This window comes from Drosophila busckii, chromosome X (genome assembly GCF_011750605.1).
Source record: "Drosophila busckii strain San Diego stock center, stock number 13000-0081.31 chromosome X, ASM1175060v1, whole genome shotgun sequence".
NCBI classification, from domain to species: domain Eukaryota; kingdom Metazoa; phylum Arthropoda; class Insecta; order Diptera; family Drosophilidae; genus Drosophila; species Drosophila busckii.
In genome coordinates, this window is record NC_046608.1 from 3,854,531 (window position 1) to 3,874,683 (window position 20,153).

At 34.6% G+C, this 20,153-nt stretch overlaps 1 protein-coding gene across 1 annotated transcript in view; it reads right to left on the reverse strand.

Moving 5' to 3' along the window:
- The window catches only part of LOC108606599 (adenylate cyclase type 9), a 39,518-nt gene that overhangs the window by 16,316 nt on the left and 3,049 nt on the right, over window positions 1–20,153 (reverse strand). Inside the window, exon 2 of the mRNA XM_017996855.2 lies at window positions 11,061–11,418. Coding sequence (XP_017852344.1) covers window positions 11,061–11,069 — 9 coding nt within the window. The 5' untranslated portion in view covers window positions 11,070–11,418. The remainder of the gene's footprint in view (window positions 1–11,060; window positions 11,419–20,153) is intronic.

Here is a 20,153-nt window from a genome sequence, read left to right on the forward strand (position 1 = left end):
TACAAGCTGAGTCTATAAAACTATGTCTGTCTGACTGTATGAGCGCTTAGATTTTAGCAACTAGCAGAGCTAGAGCTACCAAATTTGCTACACACGATCGTTTATAAACGTAGTATATGCAGTTTGTTTTAGAATTTTAATATATGCAAGCATTGCAGTTAAAACAGGCATAGCTTTGAAGCTATGTGTATTATTTCAATTTATTAATTTTTAAACGATTGCATTATAAGCTATAAAGCTAGCAATATCTTTTAAATAGCGGTTACTGCAAAATAAGTAATAATTGTTAATAAATAATAAATAATTGCTCAAGTTGCCAATTTGCTGTTTCAACATTAAAGTTTACTATTAACTAAAGTAGCAGCAATTACTGCGTTAGTCATATTTTATTTAATTTAATTGCTTAAAGTTATAAAATTAAATAAAATAACTTAAAGTTGACAGTCAATATGAAATTTGCAGCTCAGTGGTTAAAGTTTGATTCACAGTAGCGTTGATTTATTATTATTTATGTTAACTTGTTTACGTTTCTGGTAATGTTGGCTGCGCTCAACTGTTGCCAAATCTTTTAATTGCAGACTAACTTAAAAATTGAATTAACATTGCGCTTGCTAAATTTCTTTGCTAGTACTGCGTGCGTTAATTTGCAATCAACACTGTAGCTTAAAGGCGCTCGCTTTACTATAAAGAAAAGCTATAGACAAGACTGCATTTTTTGTTTGTTTTTGAACTATGCCAAGCGCTTTAATGATTGCATTTTTTACATTGCTGGCAATTTGAAACTATTCGGCTTTGCATAGTTTGGGTGCCAAAAAATAAAGCGAGCGTATAGTATAGTCTATATAGTATATATGCAGCCCTTTTGTGTGTGTGTGTGTGTGTGTGTGTCAATTTGAGTTTATTGTTGCGCTACTTAGCAGCGTTGCTTGTTAATTTGTGTGTGTTGTTGCTTATTTTTGTGTATGCAATTTATAGTTTTTGTTTTGAGTTTGAAAAGGTTTTGCGAGTCAAACGTTGCTTTCAATTAACGCACAGAGCGGCGTCGGCGTCGGCAGCGGCGTCGGCAGCATCGAAGCGTCGAATTTGCATTTGTTGTATGTATTTTGTATTTGTTGTGTGCAGGCTGTGCATGAATTGAATGCCAAATGGTTTTGATGGCCTGGCTCAAAGTCTCTGCGCTGCGCTCAGCTCTGCTGCTGTGTTAACCCTTGACAGTTATTCAAAACGACTGCCAGCCAGCCAAACAGCTAATGGCATGTGCTATATGCTATATGATGTGTCTGTATTTGTAGCTGTAGCTGTGTGAGTATTTGGAACTGCACTTAGATTTGACAGTCTGACAGGCAAACGAGGCACAAGGACACGTTGCAGGTGCTGCTGCTGCTGCTCCGGTGCCTCAACGCTGCCTGTCATGCCTGCCTTATTGCAGTACAACAAACTTGTTTTGTTTTCTTGCTGGCAGCAGAAGCAGCTTGTATTAAGTATACGCCACAGCTGCCGTGACTTCGTTTCGCGTGTGACAATGAGGCGCTGACGCTTTGCGACCTTATCAACGCACATAACAACAACAACAACGAGCTGCAATAACAACAACAACAACAATAACAATAACAATAACTGTTGACACTTGATGGACGCAGCGCGTTTTGTTGACTGCTTAAAGATATGCGATAAGATCAACGCCGTTGGCCGTCGTCGTTCGTTGGCTGCTGTGACTGACGCGAGTGTGAGGCACTTAAGCAAACAAACAAACATATGTGTGTGTGTGTGTGTGTGTGTGTGTGAACATATAATGAAATTGCATCTTTTACTTTGCTAAATATTTGTCGTTTGTGTATTGCGGCAATTTGTTGGCACTGTCAAAAACTGCTGCCAACCCACAGACACACACACACACACACACACACACACATAGCTCGCTTTCTATATATATAAACATTAAAGATAAGTGTTGTAGCTTATGCTGCAATGACACGAGCTGAACAGCACTTAAAGCTGCCTCAGTTGTCAGTTTAAAGGCTCTGACCATGATTAATTTTAATTCGATTATGTTAATGCAAGTTTTTTGTTAGCTGCAAATCAAATTAGCTGGCTTACAGTTTTAGCTGCAAGTCATAGGGGTAGTCGGGCTTATTTAAAAGTTAACTATATTATAAAATTTGTATAACAAATAATAATAATACTCCCAAGCTATAAGCTTAACAAATTTAAGAAAGAAAAACTTAATTTTTAAATACTTTTATTTAATTTTAAATATTTGTTGTAATCAATTCTATAAATATAATAGTTTATTCTAGCAAATATAGCAACTAAGTAATAATAAAACTTATGCTTAAAAACTGTTTTGATACAAAATATATTAAAACAAATAATACAAGACGCTTATTGCAATTAAATAAATTTAACAGCTTAACACTTTTCTTTTTTACAGTTTGACAACAACATGGAATAAAAATACAAATTTATGGATCTGCGCTAAAGACACAGAGTGAGTTATAAAAATAAATTTAAGGCTTTAATATAATATAAATATATTTGAAATTAATTATGTAAGCTCAGTTAACTGAGGTGTAGTTGGAAAGCTTTTCAAATTGAGGCTCTCAGCATTGATTTGAAGCAGTTGCTGGCCTAAACTATTTAGGAATTTATGAATTTGCTTAAACTCTGTCTAGCATAGCTTCGATAAATTGCGGATTATCGCAGCAGACTTCGATGACTTCTGATTTAGCTGCCTATTCGAAACTGAATTTGAAATGCTTTAATGCAAAAACGTAGCAAAAACTTCTCGTAATCAGAATTTGTTGATAATTTTATTTATTTCTTTTATTGTGACTGCATCAAAATTTGCAATCAATGGTTGCTTGAACTTGAATTTATTGCTGCAGTTGCACGCCTAGTGCCTGCCCCTAATGCAATTCGTTATTATTCCGAACACAATATGCATTATTAGCATATATATGAGAGTGCGTTTATTTAATTTATTTTTTTTGCCAATTTGGGATTTAACACTGCCGGCAAATTGGAAACTTGTCACTTGTGATTATTTTTATGATTGGCAATTATTGTTGTAAGAGTTGTTTTTTCAAAATTACATTCATTATGAGCCAGCCAGGCTTATTATGGCCACAAACAATCAAGCAACTGACAATTGTTGACAATTTGCAGTTGCAAGGCCAAATAAATGCGTAAATATTGTTGCAAGTCAATTATGCGCTTCAATGGACAGTTATTGGGCACTGTGGCCGAAATACAAAATTAAAATGAAAATTCGTGGAAAATTCGTGTTAAATTCGTGTTGATTGCTCGACTTGTTGACAACTTTGTGCTCTAACGTTAAATATATAAAACAGTTTGAATGACTTTATCGCAGCGCTGTTTGGCTTTACTTACGCTCATTATTATTATTGTTATTATTGTTGTTCTTGTTGTTGTTGTTGAAATTGTTTTTTATCGCTGCAACATTTACCTGAACTGTTGCTGTTGATATTTTATGAGCAAAGCTCGCTCGCTGCTTGGCAGATTTATGGTCCACGCCCCCACGCCCACGCCCTGTGCATTGTCTGTTTGGCTTAAAAGCTGCTTAAATTCTATTAAATTGTTAGCGAGCAACAAAAATGCTTTAACTTGTTGTTGCTGTAGCAAAGTTTGTCACGTTGCTGCTACGTGTTGGGCCCATATCTAGAGCAGAGACCCTCTCAGCCTCCCCCCCCCGCCCATTCGCTTCTAATGAGGCAGCCGCCCCGAGTTGACGCTGGCATCAACACTGAGGAAATTGCGTGCCGCACATCTAATTGATTACCCGCCAGGCCAACCGGATACTGCAAGCGACCAAAAAAGGAACTCAACTCCTCAAACGCAGACGTCGCAGTCGCAGTCGCTAGCGCAGTTGCCACGCGCTGCTTAAATAAGCAAACAAAGTGCACACACACACACACACTAAAGCAAAACATTTGCCAAGTAATTCTAGAGAGAGAGAGAGAGAGCGAGAGCGAGCGCCCAAACTTAAATACGAACAGTTCTCAATTTCAAAGTTTACTTATTGCGATTGTTCACTAATTAGAACTTGTTGACTTAAAAGTTTATTGAACAGCTTTGAAATTCAATTTTTAAATTATATATTTGCTAAGCAAATTGCAGCTGCATTTGTAACCAATGAATATGCCAACATTTTGAAGCTAATTTGTATGACTATTTTAAGTTAATTTCTGTCTAAAATTCAATACGCGGAACTTCACCTGCAGCTGTTGCCTTCATAAGCGGATTTGTGGCTTCCAAATCAGCTACAAAATTCTATGGAAAAATATGCCAGCATTAAAATTCGCTGTAAAACGAAATACATTTTTCATTAATTAGCAACAATAAATTTAAGCTTACTGCACATTGTTGAATTAATATTGGTGTAAGCAATTTACAACAACAAGCGTTTGCTTTAGTAGCTTAAGCTTAAACAATAAAAACTTTGCATTTCTTAAGCTTTAAATTTAATTGCCTAAGCGTTGTTGAATTGCTTGTTGATTTCACCAACGAAATCAACAATTGCTAGCAGCTTTCGATTTCACCAACAAATTAATAAATGCTTTAGTAGCTTAATAAAAACTAAAACTCTAAGCACATGTCTTAAGCTTTAAAATTGTTGAATTGCCTTTGAGTTCACCAACGAAATCAACAATTGCTAGCAGCTTGTACTAAAGCTTTAGATACCAAATATTGGTGTAAGCAATTTACAACAACAAGCGTCTGCTTCAGTTGCCTAAGCTTAAACAATAACTAAGCGCATGTCTTAAGCTTTAAAATTGTTGAATTGCGTGTTGAGTTCACCAATGAAATCAACAATTGGCAGCAGCTTTAACCCCAAAAACCTTTATGCGCTTTTTAATGTAGTTCTATTCGAAATTGAATCCATTTCAGTTAAAATGCCAACGCATAACTAAATTCAATTTCATTTGACAGCCACTTTGGCTCAACTGCTATCGACTTTGCATTTGAGTCGTGCATGCGGCAAGGCTTAATTGAATTTTAGTTGCATTTTGTCTGTGTAACTATAAATAGGCATTTGATAAAGTCCATGTCAAGTTGCTGACAGCGGACAGAGGGAGAAGTCTTACGCATAGAAATTGTGGTCACATAGCAAAATAAATCCAATTAAATTAGCAAACAGACACAAGTGCCTGTGATATCCGAAACTGGCAAGAGCCAGAGCCAGAGCCAGAGAACTGACTAAATTGTTGCTACTGTTACACAGCCCACTAATATTATTTTCAATTTGGCTTTAGCTACACATATGTGTGTGTGTGTGTGTTGCCCAATAACTTTTTATGCGCCGTTTTTTTTGCTCTTTTTTGTGTGCAGCATAAAAAATTAGTTTGTTTGTTTGCTTTTGGTTCAATGCTGCGTATGCGCAATATTTATGTTTAGCAGAGCACAGCACATCAATGACGTATTTTATGCTTGCTGACCATATGTGCTGCTATTTTTGGCAACAGCTTTTGGGCCAGCAGCAGCAGCAGCAGCAGCAGCTTAAGCGGCTCAAGCTGCTGCCTGCGCCCAAAGGTATGCAATGAATTTGCATTATTATTTAAATTTGCTTGCAATTGAAAGTTTGAGTTTGATTTAAACATTGCGCTGACGTCTTTAAATAATAAAGCCAAAGCCCAGTGGCGACTCAGCTGCTTACGCGGCACATTGCAATGTGGGTGGTTGTGTGGCTCGCCCACTCTCGATAGAGAGCACTCGACTTTGTTATTTCATATTTTTACCTGTGTACAGCGAATATTTTGTATGACATTGCTGATTATAAAGTGCGCGCTCGTTTTGGCTGCTGTCAGGCGCTGTCAAAATGCCAAACGTTCAATTCACACACACACAGGCACACACGCACACTCAGACACAATAGCAATCTGTCAAAAAAAAAAAAAATAGAAAAGCGACAAAGCGACAAAGCGAAAAGCGAAAGCGCAAAGAAGTTGTCAGGCCAACGATTATGCCGATTGTTTGTGGGCCACGCCTTTGCTGTTACGCCACATTAAACAATCAAAGCGAGCGCACAACGCTGCGTATACTTTATATAAATTGCTTGTTGCCTGGGCAGGCGCAGGTCACGCCGCTAAGACGGCGGCGCCCAACGCTTAGTGAGCTCATTATGCCGCATAATTGTGTAGGATACAAGTGTTAACCCCCACCCCCACACCCGCATCCCCTCACTCAGTTTGTCTGTCTGGCAGTTGAACGACATTGGCAGGCAACGTAACATAACTTTTAATTGGAAAACTTTTTGCATACGCACTGATAATCGCGTCGAGCACTTGACATCGCGCGCTCCTCCACACGAAACATATGCAAATTGTATGTAAATAAATGCAACTACACACACACACGCACAGACGCACACACACACACACAAGCGCAGGCATGTTCATACATATGCAAAACTTCAGCTTAGGCATTTGCCATAAATGCTTTATGTTAATTTGACAACTCAAGCAAGCGAAATTCTGCTCAAGTGTTGCCTTTTATTCAACGCTAAGCATCACAACGACGTGTTTAATGCTCTTTAGCTGCAGTTTGTTTAATTGATAAAGCTTTAAGAGTTGCATGTTGGGTCTGTTGAACAATCCCAATCTATAAGTTTATCAAATCTAAAAACAAAAACATCATTTTAAATAATTTTTAAATTAATTTAAACTAAATCTTTTATCGTCGACTGTCCATAGTTGACATTAAATAAATATTTTATTTAAAAGTATTTTTGCTGTTTCAATGCAAAACATTTAGCATCTGCTGCTTATAAATTTTCAAAACAAAATTTTGCTTTTACTTAAAGCTGCATTTATTTTTTAAAAATGTATTAAGACTTAAGAGGCAACACCCCCAAGACTTGTCAGCTAGGTTTATAACCTAGTTATTGTCACATCCTATTTATTATAGTATTATTTTATTATAAAATATAATAGTATAGTTTGGTTTAATTGATTAAATTATAATTAGGTAATAGCAAACTAATTTAACAGCAAAATACACACATGAATAAATTGGAATTTTATAATTTGTTTTATAAAAAGAAAGAAAAAAATTACTTTTTACAGATTTTAATTCTTTTAGTCAAACAAAAATAGCTTATAAACTTTAGCTGTGTGTAAAATTTATTAAAACAATTATTGTCTAAAATGTTTTAATTAGTTTAGTGCAGCAAACAAACTTCTCAATCTAAAATTCATTTAATTCAGTTTAGCAAAAGCAAACTTAATTTTAAATTACATTAAAACATTAATTTATATAGTTTATTATCCATAAATTCTTAGCTCAAAAATAATTAAAACAAATTTTGTCATTGCTGCAGTTTTGAGCAAGTTGCTAATATTCTTTAGTTGTTGCTAGCAAACTTTGAATTGCGCACACTAGACACGTTCAATAAGCTTTGCTGTCTGTGTGTGTGTGTGTGTGCCTTGCATAAATTAATAACTTACCTAAAAGGAACAACAATAACATAATCTTGTAAGAATCTAACAATTTGTGTAAATGTTTAACAGCCTGGAAAAAACAAACAAGACAAAAGCTGAGAAAATGTCTAACACTTTGTAACAATGACTTTTAAGTGCAACTGTGCATGTGTGTGTGTGTGTGTCTCTATGTGTGTGCATCTTAAAAGCCCTGGCAAGATGCTAGAAGCTCTGCTTCTGCTGCTGCTGCTGCTTCGCAGCTAATGGCAGCTGCCTATGCCACACAAGTTGCCATTGCAGATAACTCTGCACACACTCAACAAAGAGTGAGAGCGAGACAGCAGCAGAGCGAGTGAGAGTGAGAGCGAGAGCGAGAGTCAAAGTCAAAGTCATGAATTCTTAATGCAGCGAATGCAACAAGCAGCAGACAATGACAAAGCCAAACTTGACTTGATTGCCATTGACTGCAACTTGGACAGCACTTGGCAGATGATAGAAAACCAACAAGTACAGTAAGCACACGCTAAGTGCGAGAGCGTAACAAATAATTATGCAAGACTTAAAAATATTTTAAAATTCAAAGACTTAAAATTAAAGTTTAAACAAATTTCATGCAATTTTAATTTTATATTTTTATAATTATTGCCTACCTTTTGATTAGCCTGTGAGAGCAGCAAAGAATGAAAGATGACAATAGAGCGATTAATTATTAAATATTGGCACATTTATAAAAAAATGTATGTTTCTTTTAATGTTTTTGCTAAAAATAAAAGTGTAGTTGGCCTAATTAGCTATAAACTTGGTTTATTATGTTAATCACATGTTTGCTAAATATAAAAAAATATGCATATTTATTATACAAAATATAAAAATAGCACAAACGTGTCAAAATAATTATTTTGATTATAAATACAAAAAATTCAAAGAAAAAAAGGGCAAGTAAAAATAATCAAATTTTTATAGCAAACTATTTATTTACTAACTAAAAACTATTCCCCAAAGAAATTAAAAATTAGAAAAGCAAACTTTGTTTATAGTTTGACTAAGTTGCTAAAATTTAAAGTTGCAGCTATCAATGGCAGTTAACGAGTTTCGAAACAAAAGCGTTTAACGCAGCTATTTGAGTTTTTTTTTTTATGGAAATACTTGTGGCATGCTGGAATTTTTTTTTGTGTAAAAACTTCATTTACGCAGGTTTGACCAAAAAAAAAAAAAAACCAAACAAAGCCCAAGCGATGCTTAAAGTGTTTCAAGCAAAGACACGAAATATACCCAAGTGTGTGCTTTGTTATAAATGTGTGTGTGTGTGTGTGTGTGTGTGTGTGGCATAGTTTATGCTAACAAAACTCGTATTTTTCATAGCATACTTGCAGGCGTGGCATAAACAAGCAACACACACAGACGCACACACACACAGAGCAAGAGAGACATTCCAACCCACTATAGTCCATTGGTCATATGGGCAAAAGGCGCTTTGGTTGCTGTTGCTGTTGCTTTTGTCATTTGTCTGTTTGCTCGTGTACTTAGTATAACTTTACTTTACTTTGCTCTAGAGTGCGCACTTCTAACGAAAAGCAAAATGAATGAAAGGCAATAGCAAAGGGAAAAGAAAAAAGAAAAAAGGCAAAGGCAGGCAGGCCCAACTCAATCATTTAGCGTTGAGTATTTATTTTTAATCTAGTTTATGGCATTGAGTTGACAATTTGTTTGCAACTACAACAAGCGAGACGAACAGACAGACAGACAGCCAGACAGACTGAAAGGTGTGTACGCTAATGATACAAATGCTCTGGCACTGGCACTGGCACTGGGCAACATTAAAAACGCATCAATCAAGCGGAATCAATGTTTTGGCATTGAAAAATCTGTTAACTTTGCCAGCGTGGCAGCCAATTGGCCAGCCAATCAGCTTAGCCCATCCCAGCTGCTCACTATTGTTGCAAACTTGCGAGTTGCAACTTTAAAGTAAACTTAATGTAAATGTACATTTGGTGCCACACACACACACACACATGCGCGCTTACTCGCTGTGGATAGCCGCAGGTTAAGTGGACAAGCTGCAACTGGAGCAAGCTCAGTCCGCTGGACACGTTTGACCCACTTAAATATGCTGCCCCCCATTACACATTCGCATTGCATAAATCATGCAGCAAAAACGCAAAGTTGCTGCCACACCATGTTGCTTGCCTCTCTTGCTGTTGTGTGTGTGCCTTTCAAATGAATTTGTAAACAGCTGCAAATTGGGTCAATATTTGTATCGCGAATGTTGACAGCTGTTTGCTCAAACCTAGACTCAAAGCCTGTTGCTGCCACACACACACACACACACACATGTGCGTGTGCGTGTGTGTGTGTGTCGCATTAACAAGCAACAAGACATGGCAACGCAACTATGGGTAACCCAATATTCAAATATCTCTGCGGGACATGCGCCAAAAATTTAAATTACTTTATCCAAGCAACAAGCATTGGCATGTTTTATTTAATTTAGCTAAATTAGTAACAAATATATGTGCATATGTGCGCTAAGCTTGCAAAATTTAATAAAAATAATTTAATGCATTTTAAATATTGCAACATTTTTATTTTAGCGACTGCCTAGAGTCGTTTTAGGCTCTAAGTAATGCTTTCAATTTATTTCTTTTCTATTTCGTTAAGCAAGCAGTTCAACAAGCAGTTAACTGCTTTATATGCTATGCAGTTTTTATTGAAATTCATTATATTAAGTATTCAATTTGAAGAATTTGTGATTATATGCAAAATATTTTTTTAATTAAATTAAATTAAATAAATTATTCCTGTACAAGCAGTTAACTGCTTTACATGCTAATGCAGTTTGTATTGAAATTTATTATTATTATAAGTATACAAATTGATTAATTGTAATTATTTTGCGCATTTTTTAGACCGCTCATAGTAGAATTAAATTAAATAAATTATTCTTGGGCAAGCAGTTTAACTGCTTTGTATTGACATTTATTATATTAAGTTTTCAATTTGAAATATTTGTAATTATTTTGCACATTTTTTTGGCCGCCCTTACACGACGATTAAATTAAATTCAATAAATTATTTTTGAGCAAGCAGTGAACTGCTTTAAATGTCTGTGCACTTTGATTTGAAGTTGTTGAATTTTGTAATGCATTTTAGCTTGAGCAATAAAAAAATTTGCCTATCAAAAATTACAACTTGCATAAAATATTAAATTAAAATTACAAAAAAATTGCCTACACTTATTTCCATTTGCTCTATAATTTTGCTACAATTATTTAAAATGCAATTAATATTTTTGAAATAATATTCAACACAATTTCAATTGAGAAGCAGCTCAGCCCTAAAATTGCTGCCCAACTGTTGAATAATAACTGCCATTAATGCTTAATGAAAAGTCATAAATTTCACACAAGAGCGCAGAGAGTTGAGAGCTCTTGAATTAAAAATAAAAATAAATAAATAAGCGTTGATGAAAAGGTTTTGCAGTGTTTTATCTTGTTGCTCATAAATAACCCAAGAGCTGCTTAACTTTTATTTATGTGCTCAGCTCGGCTAATTAAGTCAACAGCATTAAACAAAAGAGAGAGAGAGAGAGACAGAGAGAGACAAAAGTGAGTGCCAACAACATACCTCAGACATTTTTGTTTGTTTGTTTGTTTGTGTGTTTTGGTTGTGCACAACTTTACTTTGAATTGAGCTGTGAGTTGCTTGTTGCTGCTGCTGCTGTTGTTGTTGTTGTTGTTCGAGTTGAATTAGTTAGTTAGACGTCAAAGTTTGGCCGCAAGCGTTGGCAGCTGTTGCCGTTGCCGTTGCTGTGGCAAGCTGCAATTGCATATGGGCCACACATGGCGTATGAGTAATGTGCATTAAATACAGCTGTAAGCATTTGATGCGAGTTCGTTGCTGCTGCTGCTGCTGCCGGAACGTTGCATGCAACAAGTGGCACAGCATATTAACAGCCGCCTGCCTCATTGCCAACGCTGCATTGCTGCAAAACAAAAAGAAAAACAAACATTAAATTGTTATTAAACATAAACATTATTTTATATATCAATGTGTGTGTGTGTATGTGTGTGTGTGAGGAAGACATAATCAGCGTAATAAGCGAGCTTAGCTGCAGATTAATAGCAGCAGCGCTGCTTCCGCTTTGCAACACGCAATGCAAATGCCACATGAGACTAGAAAGAGATAGAGAGAGAGAGAGAGCGAGAGAGCGACTGGGAGGAGCGGGAGCAACTAAATTGATATGACAGTCAATGTGCAGAATTTATGACAAATTTTTTACAACATAAAATAGAGCAAATGGTTACTCATCATCATATATATATATATATATATATATCATATATATGTAAATGCAACATTGATGCACATTTAAATGCGCGCACTTTGCCTCACAGCTTATGCATATATATACATATATATATATATATATGTAGATTAAAGCCGATGGGTTGCGCTTTCACTTAGCGCTAAATTTTATGCTCCGCAAGGTTTCCCATTAAGCGAATGGAATTCGCAGTTCGCTTTTCAAATAAATTGCTTGCAGTTTGATTTGTTTGTCGATTAGTTATCATTACTAATTTTATTTTTAAGCTGATGCAATTACTAATCAATGCGCTTGCAAATAATTAATAGTAATTCAAATTAATAGCTAACTAACTACTCAATTACTTTGGTTTAATTAAAGAATTTTTTAAAATTATTTACAAAATTCAATTATTAATCAATGCGTTTGCAAATAATTAATAATAGTTTATTAACTACTCAATTACTTTTGTTTAGTTAAAATATTAAATAAAATTTAAAATTATTTGCAAAAATTCAATTATCAATCAATGCGCTTACAAATAATTAATAATAATGCAATCTAAAAGTTAACTAACTACTCAAGTATTTTTTGCTTAATAAAATTTATAATATTTAAAATTATTTGAAACATTTTAAAATATAATATTTCAATAGCTTTCAATTATGCTCAAGCTCAATAGTTTATTGATTATTTTAATTATTAATAGCTAATAATTATTTACAATTATTAACATATTTATATATGTATAAAGCCGCTTTATTTTACAATTATTTTTAATAATTAATAAATTCAATTATTAATCAAAGCGTTTACAATTAAAAATTGGTAACTAACTACTCAATTATTTTTATTTATTTAAAGAATTTATTTAAATAAAATTTAAATTATTTGTAAAATTCAATTACTAATCAATGCGCTTACAAATAAATTATAATAATGCAAAATATTAGCTTACTAACTACTCAATTATTATTGTTTAATTGAAGAATTTATTTTATAAAATTTAAAATTATTTGAAAATTTTTCAATTATTTTCAATTATTTTTAATAAACTAAACTTCTGTTTATTTTAATTATTAATTGCTAATAGTTTTTGATAATTATTAACATATTTATATATAAAATCGCTTTATATTGCAATTATTTGTAATTAAATAGTAATTAAATAAAATGTATTTGTGTATTATTAATTAATTGAATTAATTGAAATTGAACAGCTTGTTGCTTGTTGTGTTGACTGCAATTTGTTGCATGGTGCGTATGCGTGATATGTGAAGTTCTTACGCTTGCAGTTCAATGGACAAGCTACAACACACTAAATTCCAAGAATACGCTCAAATACATCATTTTCAATTGAAATAAATAAAAAAGAAGCGAACGAACCAACGAACAAACAGAACAGAACAGATAATAATAAATTTTATGTGGCGTGAAATTTGAATGTCGCCGCTTGTCAAATGTATTTGTGTCTTGATGTCATTTAGCGCTAAAAGGCAATGTAACTTGAGCAGAGAGAGACAGACAGAGAGCGAGAGTGATAGCGAGAGCGAGAGAGCATGCAACTTTTCTTCAAAAATGCTTTGCAAGTTTTGGATAAATTTGTAAAAATTGAAAGCTTTATATTTGATATGAAAATTTGGGTTAAAAATATAAACTGAACTCTGCATTGTCTCGCAGGTGTCAACGTCAACGCCTTCAATATAAAATATATATAAATATATTTTTGCGCCGTTGGCATTCACAGCAGAGCAAACGCTTCCTTCCTGACTTGGCTGTCTCGCTCGCACACTCGCGCTCGCTCGCTCTTTTTATGCATTCGCATTGTCATAAGCACTGCTGAAGCTGAAGCTGAAGCTGCAGCTGAAGTTGCGCTTGGCTTGTCGCTGACGTCACTTGCAGTTATTAACATAATTATTTATTGCAACTTGTTCGTTGCCGCGCATAAAAAAACCAAATGGGAGAGCGAGAGCGAGAGAGCGCGAAATTAGTTTACTTCCTGCATTTAATGTTGCTGTTGCAGCTGCTGCTGCTGCTCTTAAAGATCACAACTGACCAGAGAGAGAGAGAGAGTGAGAGAGCGGCTCATATTACTGAGCAGCACTTGAACAGCTTCATTTGCTTGTTTGTTGTTGCAAGTCCAATGTCAATTGAAGTTGCTGCTGCTGCTGCTGCTGTCTGCGCTGCGTCTACGCCATAATTAATTTGTATCGCTTACGCTAGTGACGCCTACTCAGAAGTTTTTAGCTTGCAGCTGCTGTTCACCCCCCCTTAGCCCGCCCATGCCGCTTGCACAATATTTATAGGGATCATGTCATTTGACAAAACTCATTTTGTTGTTGCCACAGCAACGCAAACTGTAAATATCGCCAGCCAATTGGAATGCACACAAGCTGCAGCTTCCAAAAATTGTGCGCTCGCTTGTGAAATTAACTCAAATGATGCAGCTGCAACTTCCAGCAGCAGCAGCAGCAGAAGCTGCATGAATTGCCATAGACGTCTTTTTTATGCTCTATTTGTTAGCAATAGCAGAGCTTAAATATAACTGTGGATATATTCGTTTTATATATAAAATACTTATCAATATGCTAACCAAATTATAGTCATAACAATTTATGTTGCTACAGGCTTTGAATGTTTTGATTTGGCTGCTAAGAAACGAATTTGATAACAATTTAACGCAAGTTATATTTATATTGTTATCGATAACATCGTTGTGCTTTGTATTTCTGCTTTTGCTTCAATCTATAAGCTTTGCTTGATCTGTGATATAAACAGTTATCGATTTGTGTCGATAAACATTGTTATATCGATTGGCTTTGAGTTCGACTCTATAGTCTGCGATAACATTTATATGCTTACAGTTATCGCTGCTAGCAATTTATGTTGTTTGGTTTTGAATATTTGATTTGGAGTATAAAACAAAAATAAAAAATGAATTTAATAACAATTTAATGCTTGTTATATTTTTATAGTTATCGATTACAACGTTTGATAAATCAATGGGCTTTGTATTTCTGAGTAAGCCAATCTAAAAGCTTTGCTTTTGATATGTTATATAAACAGTTATCGATAAATAAAACATGATTTATCGATTGGCCTTGATTTCGACTCTATACAGCTTACAGTTATCGCTGCTAGCAATTTATGTTGATTGGCTTTGAATATTTGAATTTATAACATTTCAGCTTAGTTATATATTAAGCGATTTAGTTATCGACTAAGCGTTGCTTTAATTCATACACTAAATGCTTTAATTGTAATGCATTTAAAATTGTTGTATATTTAAATTGAACTAGCAACAGTTGCGAACGCATTGAGCATTATTAGCCGTATCTATAACAATAACGGTAATTGCCATTGCAGTCATTTGTGCGCTGTCATGGGCGTTAAACCACAAAAGTGTGGCTTAGCTGCTATTTAAAACGCTTATGACAAATGTCAAATAGTCAAGGCTTGAAGTGAAGGAAATACAAAATGAAAGATATTGCTAACTATAAAGTGCAAAGCATGCAGCATATAGTTCAAGCATATATATGTACATAATTTGCAGGGTATTTAATTTGGCGGCATTCGCTGCTTGTGAATTGCAATTTGCGGCCTGCATTGCGGCTGTTGCCATGATAATGCATAAATTTGTTATTAATATTTGATATGCGGCATTAGCAACATTATGCCTTGCTCTATATGTAACTAAAGCGCACACACACTAACACACAGACAAATTATGTAAATGAATAGCTGCATGTGTGTGCGAGTGTGTGCGAGTGTGTGTGTGAAATAAATCTGTAGACAATGCATTGTCGACTTTGCCACTGAACTGATTCTATTATCGCATTGCAAACACTCAAAGCCACAGCAGCTCAGCAGCAGCAGCAATAATAAGACAATAAAGCTTATTAAATTTAAATTAATTTACAAGCTAAGCGTAAACTGAGGCGCTGCCACAAGCGCAAGCGCAGCTGTGGGCTCAAGTCTAACAAAATTTCTTTGTTCTAACAGCTGTCACACTAATATGCACATAAGTGTGTGTGTCTGCTGTGTGTGTGTGTCCAAAAATGAAAAGCAGCACAGCTGCTGCTCACACAATGTGCAAGCGAGATAGCATCATTTATATTAGTCTCAGCCATAGCTTAATTAAGCTTTAATCACCGCACATAATTTCCATTGTTTGCAGCTGGTTTTGGCCTGGCTCTAAGGCCAATTGAGCCATGAGGGCCTTAGATAAAGTTCAAAATCATAAGACAATGCAAAATAATATACAAACAACTAAAACCAACAACGAACTGCAGTTAAATTAAATTACATTGTTGCTTGTCATTGAAGCACTTTGTGCAATTTAAGCAGCTACTTAAAAAAAAAAAACAAAAACAATGCAGTTGATTTTCCAACTAAATGGCTTCAATATTAATTAATTGAATTATGCATAACAAAAGAAAGTCAATGCGCAATAAATAAAAATTTAAAATAAGCTTTTAATTCAGTTTGCATTAATTACTCAAAAGCATTTTTAATTAAACAAATAAATGCAAATAATCAAAAATTTACTTTGATTTACATTTAATTTTGCAAAAAATATATAAATGATTTGCTTTATAGTTTGCAGTTTCAGTTTCTTTTGCTACTTAAATTTCAATTGTAACTATAAAAGAATTTGTTAGCAATAAATCTGCCAAATTCTTTGCTATTTTTTTATATTAAAAAGTCCTCTGCTAGCAAATTAATTTTTTGTATGAATATTAAAAAGTTTGCTGCTATCATGAACATTTATTTTTGTCTTTGCTTCAACTGGGGACTAAAAAAGTTGCACGTTAAGTGAAAAAATATGTTTCATATATTACAGCAATTTTTATATAAAATTGTTAAAAAGCCATTAGCTGTGCAAAATGCCGTTAGGCGTGATATATAGATATTAGAAAATTCTGTTTAACGCTTAAGGCATCAACCTGTGAACTTAATGCACATAAATCTGTATAACGAGCAAAATTATGAATACAGTAAGCATTCTATATAAGCAACGTTAAGAAAAAGTTGAAAATGAGTCATTTAAACATAATTAAACAGTTTTATTAGTTAATATATATTTATTTAAAAAGAAGCTCTGAAGCTGCTAATTTAAATTTTAAGTTTTTAATAAAATTGCTGCTCTAGAATTTTCTTTTGTAATTCGGGCTGCTCATTTTTATATAAAAGCAAATACTGTATAAAGTATAGAGGCTGCTACTTTCGAATGTTGATTGCTTGTAGCGAATGTTTACTGTAATTAAATTACGCATGTTCTAGCACTCGTCACTTTAATGCAACAAGTTGAATCAACTGTTGATTTTTTATGCTAAGCTGACTCAGCTTTGTGCCATTCATAAACTTATGATTCAATAGCAAAAGGGGGTAGCGATCGGGGGAGGTGGGGGGGGGGGGCTAGATCATTCAACATATGCATGCTTTGCTTTGCTTGCGATCGAATTTAAGCACAAGTTGAACTCATGTCTCTATTGAGATTTGTAAGGCGCGTGTTTTTTTATGAGCGCACAATTCATTTTATTATTTGATTTTTATGCTGCGTGCGGACAACAAAATTTACGAAATTTAATGTCTCGAGTCCTTGCCGTAAATTGAATCACAATATGTTTATGCCTGCGAGTTGTTTTTGTTGGGTGGATGGGGGGTGGGCATTGGTCCTTGACCTTGCTGGCCATAGACCTGAGCCCTGAGCCCAAACGGCGACGCCCCAAAAGTCAAAACACGACTGTCATTGTCGAGGCTATTTGGGCGCTTTTGTTGTTCTTGCGTTGAATTGAAAATGAAAAATTGAAAAATTCATTTTTAAGCATTTGTTTACCTCGGCAAGGGGTCGACGTCGTCGTCGCCGTTGCTTTCTCATGAACTTTTTAGGCACAAAGTCGAAAAGTTAAAACATAAATAAGCGCCCATGTGCAAATAGGCAAAAGGCAGCAACAAGCGGTGGCAACAGCAATAAAAGAGACGCATAAACAAACAGCAACAAAAAAAAGTATAAAAAAATGATTAACGCAGTAACGAAACAATTAATACCCTAACTTTAACTTTAAGCTGCTGCAATTAGCGCTTGGCGCAACTTTCAAAATCGAATCGATTAAAATAACTGAGCAAGTGCAACACTGAAACGGGTTTGGGTTGAACATTCAGCATAAATTTTATTTGTGGTTTTAGTTAATAACAAATGGTTTTGTTTTCGAAGCGTCTGAGCTGCGCTTGCATTAAGTTAATTAGCAATAAATTAATTTTGTATTAAATTGAAATTTATTTCGTAGCAATTTGTATTCGAAAGAAATGTTGCTAAGTTAAAGTAAAAAATAATCAATACATAGTTAGGCTGCTTAATTATATAAATAATAACTTTTGAAGCTAAGAAAATGCTTAAATATTTAATTTAATTTAAATGCAAAACAAAAAATAAAATGAGTTTATTATTTAGCTGCCTAATAAATAATTGTTTATGCTTATTATAGTATAAATATTTAATTTAAAATCGAAACTTATTAATTTTGTTTCAGCGCAGGACTGAGCACAAATTTAAATATTTATTATTAGCTGCAAATTTAAAAGGTTTCAAATCATTTAAAGCGCATAGCTAATAATTTTTGAAATATTTAGAGCAGTTCGCAGCTTTTCAAATATAAACATAATAATTTTTAAATTTTATATAGCGCACTGCTAAGCTTTATAAACATTATAAAATATAATAAAATTTGTTAGTGTATTTTAAGAGCAACAAATCCAGCAGCAAGGCGTGAGAAATCAAATGATATATATAGAAAAATGTATATAGGAAACACGCAGGTGTAAATTGCAATTGTTGGACAAATTGCTAAAATACGCGCATGATGATAACAAAATGTAAACTGCTGCTGTTGTTGTTGTTGCTTTTATTGTTGTTAATGTTACTTTGAAAAGCAAACAATGCACAATTGTTTATATTTACATAAGGCATATGCCAATATTTAGCGAATGCTTTTTGGCCAAGCTGTCTGTCTAGGGTTAAGAGCTGAACTGAACTGTCTGGAAGCCACGAAATAATCAATGACAGCTGGCCAAATGGATGCTACAGGTGTGAGCGAAGCAAAGTTTTAGCTGCTTCTTGTTTTTTTTTTTCAGCTGCTTGCTGCTGCTTCTTCTTCTTTAGCTGGGTGGTAATCTGATATTAACATTAAAGCAAGCAGAGATAAAATAGCTTTGGTTGCTGGCTCTGCTTGTTTGTCACAAGTTCTTCATCAAAAAAAAGTTCAATTTGTGTGTTTTATTTTTAGCTAATTATAATTTATACTCTCAAAGCAGAACTTTACAGTTGCAATGCTGAATATATAAATATACGCATACATATAAATGAATGTCTGTCTGTGTGTCTGGATTTAAGTTTTTGGTCTGTGTGTGTTTATTTAAAGTTTTAGCAACTGGCAAACGCACTGAACGAGTTTATAATGTGAAGCTAAACAAGCGGCTGCAGTCGACAGTGCGTAGACGCTGTATAAAAAATAAATATAAATTGTTGCTGCACTAAGAGACGCTTTTGTGTTGCTTGCTGCTACAGAGTTGAACAAATCAAATCAAATTATTCAAGTTTGCAGCGCTTTTCTACTTCAATGGCCTGACCCAAAAGCCAAAAAGAAAACATAGCTGCTGCTACTACTAGTAGTAGTAGTAGTAGTTATAGTAGTAGCTTTAGTAGCAGCAGCAGCAGCAGCAGCAGCATTTGGGCCGCTGGCATTTTGTTGAATGATTGTAATTGATACTTGGATCTGTTGGAGCGTATAAAAAGCCACTTTAGGCGTTGCGTATTGCGTCACCTTGACTCATAGCCAGCGTCAGTTTGATTTGAGCTTTGCTTTCAAGCCAGAACAACACAAGCTGCCAAAACTATTAAGCTGCAACAAATTTTGTATGCTCTATGCGCCCCTTTTGCTAGTTTTATGCTTCAATATGCACCAAAGTTCAATCAACTCTTCAAATTTGATATTTTTTATGCGGTTTTGCATTTCAATGCATTGGAAATCGATGCCGAAAAATCAAAATTGTGTTTGACAAACGGCAGCCAAGTGGCTAAAGAGACTTTTGTTGTGCGTGTGTGTGTGTGTGTGGCTGCAACAAAAAGCGGCCAACACGCTGCTGTTGAGTTGATCAAGAACAACACATAACCAAAAATAATATAAACAACAACAAAAACTCGCTCAAGTTCGTAAACGAAACGGAACAGCTGTTTTAGCTTTTAGTTGTTGTTGTTGTTGTTGTTATTGTTGTTGCTGCTGTTTTGGTTGCTGTTGTGACTGTTGCTGCTGTCGCTTCACGCTTCGGAAATTTTTCGAGAGATTTTTCAAGCGACATAGTGTGTAGCTAAAAACTGGTCTTAAACGCGTGCGTCTCACACACACACACACACA